At 34.0% G+C, this 12187-nt stretch overlaps 1 protein-coding gene across 1 annotated transcript; it reads left to right on the forward strand.

Moving 5' to 3' along the window:
* The first annotated feature begins 8369 nt into the window (after positions 1-8369).
* Positions 8370-10539, forward strand: LOC104780108 (uncharacterized). Its single transcript, XM_010504574.2, has 2 exons — positions 8370-8493; positions 9344-10539. Exon 2 carries the CDS (start codon positions 9444-9446, stop codon positions 10233-10235), a length of 792 nt encoding a protein of 263 aa, XP_010502876.1. The 5' UTR covers positions 8370-8493; positions 9344-9443; the 3' UTR covers positions 10236-10539.
* Positions 10540-12187: the final 1648 nt, after the last annotated feature.

The following is a 12187-nucleotide window of genomic DNA, read 5'->3' on the forward strand; positions in this document are numbered from 1 at the left end:
CTTATTAGATGTTGCTTTGATGAATTTGTTGCATGTAAAATATTTTGTGAATAAGTTGTAAAAGGTTTTTAAAATTTGACAATATAAAATTTGTAATAATGAGTATTTGGCAAAAATTTTTAGTGGGATATAATTTAGCTTTAGATTATTGTAATAATTTTTATAATATATTAAAAATATATAAATATAAATAAATGTATGAAGGTAGATACAAATATTCTCTAACTTAAATTATTTATATATTTACTTTAGGAAATAAAAATTCATTATATATTTCAAAAAATTGTCTAAGGTTTAGGATTTATTTTCTTCAACAATTTTTAAACCGCACGATGTGCGGGCCCTTATCTAGTTCTACATAATATACGGTTGGACAAACTTTCTATCACATACCTTTATTTTTAGAAAGTTAGAAATAAATTTCTTTCAAAAATAAATTGTGAGAAAGTTGTAGAAAATTTCCTATAAAAAATCCTACAAAATATATAGGAAAAAATGGAAATAAAGGATAAATAATTCAATCATTGCCACTTATGCATTCTACGAACAATTTACGAACAAATGTACTTTATTTTCAATTTTCTCAAATATATAGTTGTAAAATCTCTAGAAAATTAGAAGAAATTTGATAAGAAAAGATGCTGTAGAAATTTGGTAGGAATTATTTTTTTCTAATCTCCTACTAAAACAATATCGAAATAATTTTGAGTGAGGGCTTTTTCCTTCGAATTTCCTATCCAAAATCATAGGATTTTCAAAAAAAAAATTCATAAGAATATTCCTACTAATTTCTATGAAAGATGTTTTGTAGGCTAGTTGTAAGAAAATCATATTCACATAATCGATGTAGATCGCATATTTTTTTTAGTGTGAAACAAATTTAGAGCACGATCATTGGACATTGGTAGTTTAGTCATATATATACAGTATATATGTAATACTCGATTAGAACACGCTATAAATTTCTCATGATAAAAATGGAATTTTATCAAATTCGGTTGTAGATGTTAATTAAGGTCTAAATAGGTTGTAGATATTTCAAAAATAAAAGCATGTTACTACCCTGATGAATCACTGCTAGACGCTAGACCATGGAAAAACCAATCATGTGGATGGGCTTCTCTACTTGAGGGACTCGCCTTAATAAGAAAAGGGTCTAGACATCTTTTAGGGGATAACAATTCTATTCGTGTAGGAATTGATAATGAGTATTTGGCAAAAAGTTTTAGTGGGATATAATTTAGCTTTAGATTATTGTAATAATTGTTATAATATATTAAAAATATATAAATATAAATAAATGTATGAAGGTAGATACAAATATTCTCTAACTTAAATTATTTATATATTTACTTTAGGAAATAAAAATTCTTTATATATTTCCAAAAATTGTTTAAGGTTTAGGATTTATTTTCTTCAACAATTTTTAAACCGCACGATGTGCGGGCCCTTATCTAGTTCTACATAAAATACGGTTGGACAAACTTTCTATCACATACCTTTATTTTTAGAAAGTTAGAAATAAATGTCTTTCAAAAATAAATTGTGAGAAAGTTGTAGAAAATTTCCTATAAAAAATCCTACAAAATATATAGGAAAAAATGGAAATAAAGAATAAATAATTCAATCATTGCCACTTATGCATTCTACGAACAATTTACGAACAAATGTACTTTATTTTCAATTTTCTCAAATATATAGTTGTAAAATCTCTAGAAAATTAGAAGAAATTTGATAAGAAAAGATGCTGTAGAAATTTGGTAGGAATTATTTTTTTTTCTAATCTCCTACTAAAACAATATCGAAATAATTTTGAGCGAGGGCTTTTTCCTTCGAATTTCCTATCCAAAATCGTAGGATTTTCAAAAATAAAATTCATAAGAATATTCCTACTAATTTCTATGAAAGATGTTTTGTAGGCTAGTTGTAAGAAAATAATATTCACATAATCGATGTAGATCGCATATTTCTTTTAGTGTGAAACAAATTTAGAGCACGATCATTGGACATTGGTAGTTTAGTCATATATATACAGTATATATGTAATACTCGATTAGAACACGCTATAAATTTCTCATGATAAAAATGGAATTTTATCAAATTCGGTTGTAGATGTTAATTAAGGTCTAAATAGGTCGTAGATATTTCAAAAATAAAAGCATGTTACTACCCTGATGAATCACTACTAGACGCTAGACCATGGAAAACCCAATCATATGGATTGGCTTCTCTACTTGATTATCAAACATGAGGCCTACCGCTCCTGGGATACATAAAAACTCACAGAAATGCTTTCTCAAGAAGATGCTAACTCTCTCAAAAGGATTCACCTCTCTATGTTTGAAAAACAAGATAGTCTCATTTGGAAGTACTCCCATTCAGGAGATTACACTATCAAATCTGGCTACTGGTTACTTACTCATGGTCTAATCAATGATGATCCCCAACCAAATATTCCCCATGGCTCGATTGATTTAAAGAACAAGATTTGGAAGCTCAAGTGATACCAAAAATTAAACACTTCTTATGGTGTATGGTGTCAAAAAACACTTCTTATTGGCGTATGGTGTCAAAGGCTTTACCAAATACAACAAGATTACGAACCGAGGTATGACTATTGATCCTCAATGCCAAAGATGTCACCAAGATGAAGAAACAATTCTAGATGCACTATTTACTTGTCTTTTTACAAAAAGACTTGGCACATGTCAAACAATCCCCTGTTTAAGTTTGGTCAGTTTAATTCAGATGTAGGGAAACATTTCCAATATCATTTCACCGTCGCTCTTGCAAAACAATACACTGTTAGACTCTCTGTTACCCTTCTGGTTACTTTGGCGTATATCGAAGACTAGAAATAATTTAGTGTTTGATGGATTTCGAGAAAATCCTACTTCAACTGTCCTAACTGCAAAAGCAGAAACAAAAGATTGGATTAATATTTTAAACAAACTAGGGGTGGGTGTTCGGTTTTTTGGTTTGGTTTCAGTTTGGTTTTTTCGGTTTACGGTTTTTTTGGTTTTATAAAAATTGAACCATATAGAAACTATATGTAATTCGGTTTGGTTACGGTTCGGTTTTTTTGGTTTATGGTTTTTTCGGTTTTATCAAAAATGAAACCATATAAAAACCATACGTATAACGATTTGGTTTGGTTTCGGTTTGATCTCGGTTTTTAACGGTTATTCCATACTTTAAAAAATAGATGGTTGATACATAACTAAAAAATAAACATCAAATTAAAACCTAAACATAATTTAAAAAAAATAGAATCCAAATATAGTTTTGTAAACCTAGATACTTAATTAAATTCAAACTTTTAAAAAGTAAAGGCTATTGAAAAAGAAAACCAAAAAAAAACTTGGAGATCAATAACTATAAGCCCAATATAAATTTATAAGTTAGAGAAACTAATTATATCTAATTATCTTAAATTTTTATAAAAAACCAAAAAAAACCATTCGGTTTTACAGTTTTAACCAGACCAAACCTAAACCAAATGGTTAATTAAAATAAAAACCAAACGTATTTTTAGACTTAACTATAACCAAACCAAACCATTTATTTCGGTTTGGTTCGGTTCGGTTTTTTGGATTTCGGTTTTTTTGCCTACCCCTAAAACAAACAATTAAATCCTTTACAAACACAAATTCTTTCTAGCTGCCAATTGTGGACTGTTCCTATGGCCCCAATGGTCAAATGCAACTTTGATGCAGGCTACAATAATCAGTTATTTACGGTTACAGGTGGATGGATCATAAAAAAGCATTAGGGCATATCTTTAGGATTGGGTGCGGCATAATTACATTATGCAAATTCAGCATTAGGAGCGGAGACAAAAACTCTTCTTTTTGCTTTACAACAAATATGGATTTGTGGCTATACATTTGCTGTGATTGAGGGAGATTGTGAAGTTCTTCAATCACAAACTTATTACTAGATATTCGCTACTGGGGATCAAGATTCTCTTCTATCGTTTTTAATTTTACCAAGAAGAGTTGTAATGGTAGCCCACAGCTTATCTAAATCTTCTTATAATTAAAAGAGAAGTACGTTTAGCAAATGACCAAAATCCTCTCAATATTTACTTAAATTGCCACTCAATATTAAATAAAGGAAAACGTTTCTGCAAATTGACAAGGGCAAAATCATCCGAAATCGAAAGTTTGACATTACCTGACCGTTTAGCGCAGGATCCGTTTGTTTTTCTAAAGAACCCGATCTCCTGCTTAAATGGATCAACTCTGTCGCAAAAAAAAAAACCAAAAAGAAGGGCCAATAAATTAGACATCAATTTCAAATGAAGATTCGGCCCAACACTACCAACACTGAAAAACTTACAGAATTGAATATTCTTGGCATATTCCATAATCAACACTTAAACCATAAAAATCTCGATTCTCTAAAAAAATCATAACTACCTAATAAACCATAATTCCATAATCAACGCTCAATCAATCTTTGGTCATATTAAATCTTTCCCGTAAATCAACCATCATTCATTCTAAATTGGCGAACTATCATTTTCTGTTAAACGTATCCAAGATTTTTTGATTTCACAAAAAACTAACATTAATACATTGTTACCTAAACCCTAAACTAAACACACAAAAAGTATTGGTAATGGCTGCATCCTTGGCATTCCTCCGAGATGTTAAGACTGACAAGACTTCATGGAAAGTTTAAGTTTGGATTTTTCATACCCAGAAGACGTATACAGCAGAATTTGGTGAAACCTTGGACATGGTACTCGCTGACGTTCAAGCGAAGTGAGTATGAATTTTTTTTTTTAAACTATCACTATTTTGTATACATACATATTCAAGTTGTATTCTTATTAAACTAACCAAGTTGTTTTGTTTGGACTTGATGAACCGGTTTGGAAACAAGATCATTCCAGGAGAGTGGAGATCAGTTGAACATTATGGCTTGAGTATTTCCAGTGGTCAGTTCAAACCAACGCATCATCGATACAAAATGAGTTTGATGACTGTGCTTTGGCTGCTTGCATGAAATAAACCCCTTCTTTTTCTGGACTAGAAATCATAAAAGAATGTAATTTAGATAGAAACATATTTTAAACCTACTTCGAAGATCATACATTCGATACACTAACTTTAAAAGTTTATCCAGTTCTGATTTTGCATGGGTTTATTTCGTAAAATATGAAATGAAAAGCTGAATGTTCAGGATCTCAAAACGTTGGGGACAGACGGGACAATAACTGAAAGTACGTAATGTTCTTTGTTTCCAAAGTGGGCAATCAATGTTTATCAGTATGCTCTATATGTTGTTATGACATTGAAGTATGCTTCAATGTTTTCGTTTCATAATCTTGCTGGATTATTCTGTTTTGTTTGGATTAATTTTATCGTCTTTTAGCTATACTATACCTACTCGATCTTTATGAGAGGTTGAATTAATAAAATTAAACTCAGTAATATTGAGAACCAACCTTTTTAATCTGTTGTCGTTGCCGACCATCCTACAAAAATATTAGACCATGCACCATCTTCATGGATTTGAGGATAGATTTTCATCTGAAACATAGTTAGAAAAAATAATAGTTGTTAAAATTATAAACCGATTGTAACACCCGTGAACCGGAATCCCGGTTTAGAGATTGCATCAGTCGATGCAGGTTGTGCATCAGTCGATGCAGGGTTGAGTTTCTGCGTTTTGACTTAAGTTAAACGCTGCGTTTTGGTTAGGAAAACTCTTAAACTCGAGTTTTGTCTCATTAGGCGTGTTTAGCCGCTTTTGAGAGAAACGAAAGAGGAAAAGAAGAGTTCTTGGTGTTCTTGAGTGTTCTTGGTGATTTCTTGGAGTTGGAAGCTGTTCCTGTAGAGATCTGTAGCTGGGATCGTTGTAGGAGCTTCCTGGAGGTGTTTTCTTGTTGGTTGAAAGTTCAGATTCGTCTTGGCAAAGGTAAGTGCAGGACCATGGCTTATCTAAGCTAGAGAACTCTCTAATTTGCTTGTTATGTGTTATTAGACTTGTTAGATCGTTATTTTGGATGTTAGGAAGCTTTCTTGTGGCTTGGGATCCAGTTTTGTGGTTGTAAGAACAAAGATCCGGCGAGAAGCTTCGGGGATAACACAATGCTTGGCATTGCATCGGTTGATGCATATCTTGCGTCGGTCGATGCAAGTGCGAGGACAGCGCGTAAAACCCTAGGGTTTTCATGTTATGTTGAGCATGCATCGGTCGATGCAGAGCGAGTGTCGATCGATGCAAGTGCATCGAGCATCAATCGATGCAACCCTGTGTCGGTCGATGCATCCCCATGTGGTGTCGGTCGATGCATGTTGGTGTCGGTCAATGTTGAGTCCTGGTTTGTTATTATGGAGTGTTGATTGTTTATTGATAATTAGAGAGGTCTCTATTGCTTGTGTGTATAGCCCAGTAGATGGGAAGATTGCCTTACTGAGTGTTTATAAAATACTCATGCATTGCAATATGTGTTTGTGGTGCAGGTAAAGGCAAAGTGTGCTCGTGGAATCAAGGCAATGAAGAGGAGGATGTTTTAGGGACTCGATTGGATGTTGTCTGGCATTGTTAGGTTGCTAGAGTTGGGTCATTAGAAACATTACTAGGTTGCTGGTTTCCATGTTTTATAAACACTCAGTAAGGCAATCCTCCCATCTACTGGGCTATACACACAAGCAATAGAGATACTCTAACCATCAAGCAACAATCAACAAACAAACCAGACTCTGCATCGACCGACACAAGGCTTGCATCGACCGACACAAGGTATGCATCGGTCGACACAAGGTTCACTTGCATCGACCGATGCTTCCACTTGCATCGATCGACGCATGCTCGACAATACGCGGAAACCCTAGTTGCATCGACCGACGCCTCCACATGGCATCGACCGATGCTCCTAGGTCAAGCTGCGCCGTCCTCGCACTGCATCGACCAACGCACATAGTGCATCGACCGACACACATGCCGAGCATCGTTTTTCGCCGAAGCTTCTCGCCGGATCTCCGTTCCTCCAAACACAAGAATCGGTCCCAAGCCACAAGAAAGCTTCCTAACGCCTCATACAACATTCTAACAAGCCTAACAACACAGAAACAAACAAATCAGAGAATCTCCAGCTTAGATAAGCCATGGTCATGCACTTACCTTTGCCAAGAAGTTTCTGAACCTTAAACAATCAAGAACACGCTCCTAGGAAGCTCCTACAACGATCCCAGCTACAGATCTCTTCAGGAAACGCCTCCAAACACCAGAAATCACCAAGAACGCTCAAGAACACTTTTTCCCCCTTCTTTTCTCTCAAAAACGGCTGAACTCGTCGAATGAGACAAAAACACGAATTAAGGGTTTTCCCTAACAAAAAACGCAGCGCTTAACTTAAACTCGTCCGCAGAAAACAACCTTGCATCGACCGATGCAATTCTTAAACCGGGATTGCGATTCGCGGATGTTACAACTATTATGCTGATTCTAGTACAATGATTATTTGACTTCATGAAACATTTTGTATTGACCAAATTTAATTGTATACAAAGTGTGTTTGCGGAAAAAAAGGGAAAATGATTTGGTTGTATATCAGTATATGGTAGGGTTTTAGTTATTTAATTATTTCAAATTAACATTTATGTGTTCACTTTTATATGTGAACATAACAAGTAGCAATTTGTTTCATGATGGATAAAAGATGGGGTTTTGTAAAAGAAAAACTGCTAACTTTTCTATTTTTTTGCTAATTGTGGGGCTTCCAAATTTTCTTTTTATCCGTAATGAAACAAATAAATACCAGAGATGCTTGTTTTGACTCTCAGTAAAGCATTCTAAAACGTCCACATAACATATGAAATTCCTAGCGTATGTTTAACCATTTGTTTCACACTGAATCACTGGTTTTTCCTCTAGAAGTAACTACCGATTTTCTGAATCCATGCCATACAAATTTAAAAAGCAAATAATTTTCTCACATTCTTCATTTGATGCTCGAATAATAACTTACATCAATTATGTAATTTGTTTTTACAAAAGGCATAATTGCAAAAACTGACCATTTTACATATATGTCTTTTCCAGAAAAATTTTATTAATAATATTTGTGTTTTGCTGCCGTTGTTTAATGTTTTTTTTCTTAACATCTAAGCAATTTTTATTAATATGAATCAGAATAAATGATCATGAATGAGATTACAAATACAACTAATATTACAAAGCAAGTTACGCGGTTGTTTAATGTTTATAATCTTTTTTCAATCAACTATCAAAGAATGAAGTAAAAATATTAAAAGTTAAAAACAATTTAAGTGGAACAAGAAAACGGCGTCGTTTTGAAAGCATCCGAAACAAAAATATGATACAAGGCCGGTGGAGGACACATGTCAGTCTCAGAATATTTAGCCAAAAGACACACTGGCGAATCAATCAAGAGCATCTTCTTCTTTTCACGTACGAAACAAATACGCACCGGCGAATCCTCTTGAGAACGATAAAGCTCACCGCGGAATCGAATCGGTACGATCGTTTATCTGAATCATTCTCATTTTGGGTTCGGTTATTTCTCAACCATTGATTGCTATCTCCGTTTAATTTTAATTATATATATATATATATATATATATATCTATCTATCTTAAGCTCTCATTATCTTCTGACGTACTAGGTCTTAATCTGGGTTCATTAAGCTGCTTAATGCCGTGATCGATCATCTCATTTTAGTGGTTTTGAATTTTGGGTTTTTTTCTTCCACTGTTTTATCTTATATTGGATGGTTCTCAATAGGATTTTAGCTCAATGATCTAATAAGCTTTGAGGTCTAAGTAATACATGTCAAAGTGTTTAAATCCTTTAATTCATATTGGATTTGAGCATAAAAATCGAAACTTTAGCTATATAGGGTGTTGCTTAATCATTTGTGTTGCCATGGTTTGCTCAATGTAGCATTAAAAAAAATCTGAGTCTTATTAATTGATACTGAGTTAGAATTGAAATCCGTGTTTCATTGGGGTCTTCATTTAAAGGATTGACGTATGTTTTATGCCCATAACCTTTGAGTAGATTTAGCTCAAAGATAAAAAGAGTCGTCTTTACTGCTGAAATGATCGAGCTTTGAGGTCTAATACTAGTCAAAGCGTCTTTACTGCTGAAATGATCGAGCTTTGAGGTCTAATACTAGTTGAATCCTTCAATTGATAGTGATTCTGAGCATAAAAATTGAAACTTTGCTATATTTGATGTTGCTTAGTCATTTGTGTTTATCACTTATTAGTCTTATTAGTTGATGATATTGAATTAAGATTGCATCCTTGTTTCATTGGGATCTTTATTGTAGGATTAATATATGTGTTCTCTTTGCTTGTTCTAGTATGGATTTTGGGATCAAGCGATGAAGCATTGAGTTATGTATTCATGAAGGTCAGAGTTTGGTATTAGCAGAACTGGTTTTGGCGTTAAGAAAGGCACTCATGTTATCCATCCCTGATACCAGAATGTGGAATCTAGCATCGAGTTATCTTACCGGACACGTAGGACCGAAACACGAAATAAGAAGACCAGTCCGCCCTCATGCGGAATGTTCAGATGACGATGCATCTTCTGTAGGCAGTAAAAACGAAGGTCTGGAGTGTCCTATTTGCTGGGAATCATTTAACATTGTTGAAAACGTTCCTTACGTGCTATGGTGTGGGCACACAATGTGTAAAAACTGCATCTTGGGACTTCAGTGGGCTATTGTGAAATTGCCTACTCACCCGGTTCAGCTTCCTCTATTCATTTCATGCCCGTGGTGCAATCTATTGTCCTTCCGTCTTGTCTTTAGAGGAACCCTCAGGTTCCCTCACAAGAACTACTTTGTGCTTTGGATGGTCGAGAGGATGAATGGAGAGAGACGCAACTCACCTGGTAGAGCTCAAACAGATGAAAACAATGACCATACAAGGGAAACTCCGTCTCCATGTCTCCACAATCGCCATCATCGCAGTCAACCTGAACCACCAGGTTCTGTTAATGACCATCGCATCCCAAGGGACAACATACAAACTTCATTGAGGAAGTCTCTGGTTTTCTTTGTCCAGTTGACAGCAAAGTTCCCATTGGTTGTCATATTTCTGCTGATAATACTTTATGCAATACCGACCAGTGCAGCCATACTGGCGATGTACATTCTAGTCACTATCTTGCTGGCTCTACCGTCGTTTCTCATCCTCTACTTCGCGTATCCTTGTCTCGACTGGCTTGTCCGAGAGATTGTCACATGAACTTTCTACGAATGCTTTTAGAAGCTTCCCACTCCTAATTTGACGACTTTTCTTCATTAACTGAGACAAAAGATCGCTCTGGTCCGTCCTTCATGTAAGTATAACAATTTCGTAATTTCTTATCTATATATATGGATGTAGTTTTGGATTGCGTTGTTGCTCTATGGAACCTGAACAATTGACATGTGAATGTGTGTTGTAAGGGCACTTGCAAGAAACTTATTAGTATTGTACTACTATTTGAGGATTTGTCTTTGATCGTTTCTGGTTGTCTCAATAAGATTTGTGTATCAATTTTATGCAATGTGTTTTTTTTTTTTTTTTGGTCCCATTCCCATAGAACAAAGCCAGAAGAGGAGCCTTCTCTTTATTTCGATAATGAAGTTGTTATTAACAATAAAAATACCACATAATTTACCAAACCAAATTTATGTTTCTTCTTGTTCACTCATCTTTCTTCATATTCATATGTGTTCGCTTTGAAAGGATGTGTGTGACATTTAACAAAGACAACCTTATGACAAAATTTATACTGCGACTGTATGAAATTATTGAAATATCATATATAATTGATGTAGAATAGAGTTCCAATATCAATAAATCCAGAAAGAAAGAAAGAAAGAAAGAAAAAACCTCATGACGAATAAAAATATAAAGATTCAGCAGAAAATATAAAAATAACTTGGATACGTGATATAATAATAGAAATAGTTACTAACTGGAACTGTGCTCATCACGTGTTCGACCGCCCTGAAAGCAAGACCAAACCCATCCTACGAGACAGGCGACAGCTATGAAGATAAGTATGCCTATTGGGATAACTTGCTTTAGATCCATATAAAACGTGTTTCTTCGCCACACCAAAACGTGTGTCTTCTTAATATGGTTCTTAGAAATAAAACTACTCTTTTGTAAATATTGGTCTCACGAGAGGAGTACATATACACGTCTTAAGTTGCCTTATCTCCACAATTTGGTATTCAAAGCTAACATAATCAAAAATGTTAATTCGTGACAAGTAAATCAAAAAGAAAAAAAGAAAAGTTAACATAACAATACGATGCAAATATACAGTTCTTTAATAAAATAAACAGAAAACGAAAAGTTGACATAAGAAGATGCAAATGAAATATACAGTTCTTTATTCATTCAAAACGAAAAAAAAAAATAGTCAAATTTCAAAATAAGAATGTTGACTAGGCTTCTTAATTAATTTGAGAATGTTGACTATGCTTTTTAATTGGGCTTCTTTCGTGTTGGATTTGTTGAACTGTTTTCTGGCCATCTCACATACCTTACTTATTTGTGAATAGTACTAAAAATTTACCATTTTTAAGATATGTGAATAGTAAGGGATCAGATTTGTTGCAGGTAATCTCAAATTCGATCAAATACTTGCTGAAGGTATCAAACCAGGCTTTTGAAGCTTGTTTAAGATCATACATAACCTTTGTAAGTCGACAAACATGATGGTTTTCAAAGAAAACAGTCCAACAAATCCAACAAGAAAAAAACCCAATAAAAAAACCTAGTCAACACTCTCAAGTCAAGACAAAGTTGATTGTACATGATTCAAAACCTCTGCTCCATAACCGATTTGGTGCTCTGTAAGATAAGGATGATGACTAACCTATCACAACTGTAACTATGAGTCATCATATTCTAAATTGTTCTCTAGATCTCTATATAAGACAATGTGTCTCAAGAGCGTAAGGATATCCTAAAATTATAATTAAAAATCAGGTTTATTCAAAGTTCTCTCTTTGTTCTTCACTTACGACCCAATAAGATCGGTGGTCTGTCAAGAGATTATAAGTAATATGTAACTCAAGATTGCATTATTGTTCATGCGTTTGAGAGTTCAGGACACTTGTCGGAACATAATAGTATTATTGTAATATTTAAGGATTTGTCTCAATTAAATTATCAGTTTTCCAATACATTATTTGTTT

Source organism: Camelina sativa, chromosome 4 (assembly GCF_030686135.1).
Source record: "Camelina sativa cultivar CO46 ecotype springtype chromosome 4, ASM3068613v1".
Classification (NCBI taxonomy): Eukaryota; Viridiplantae; Streptophyta; class Magnoliopsida; order Brassicales; family Brassicaceae; genus Camelina; species Camelina sativa.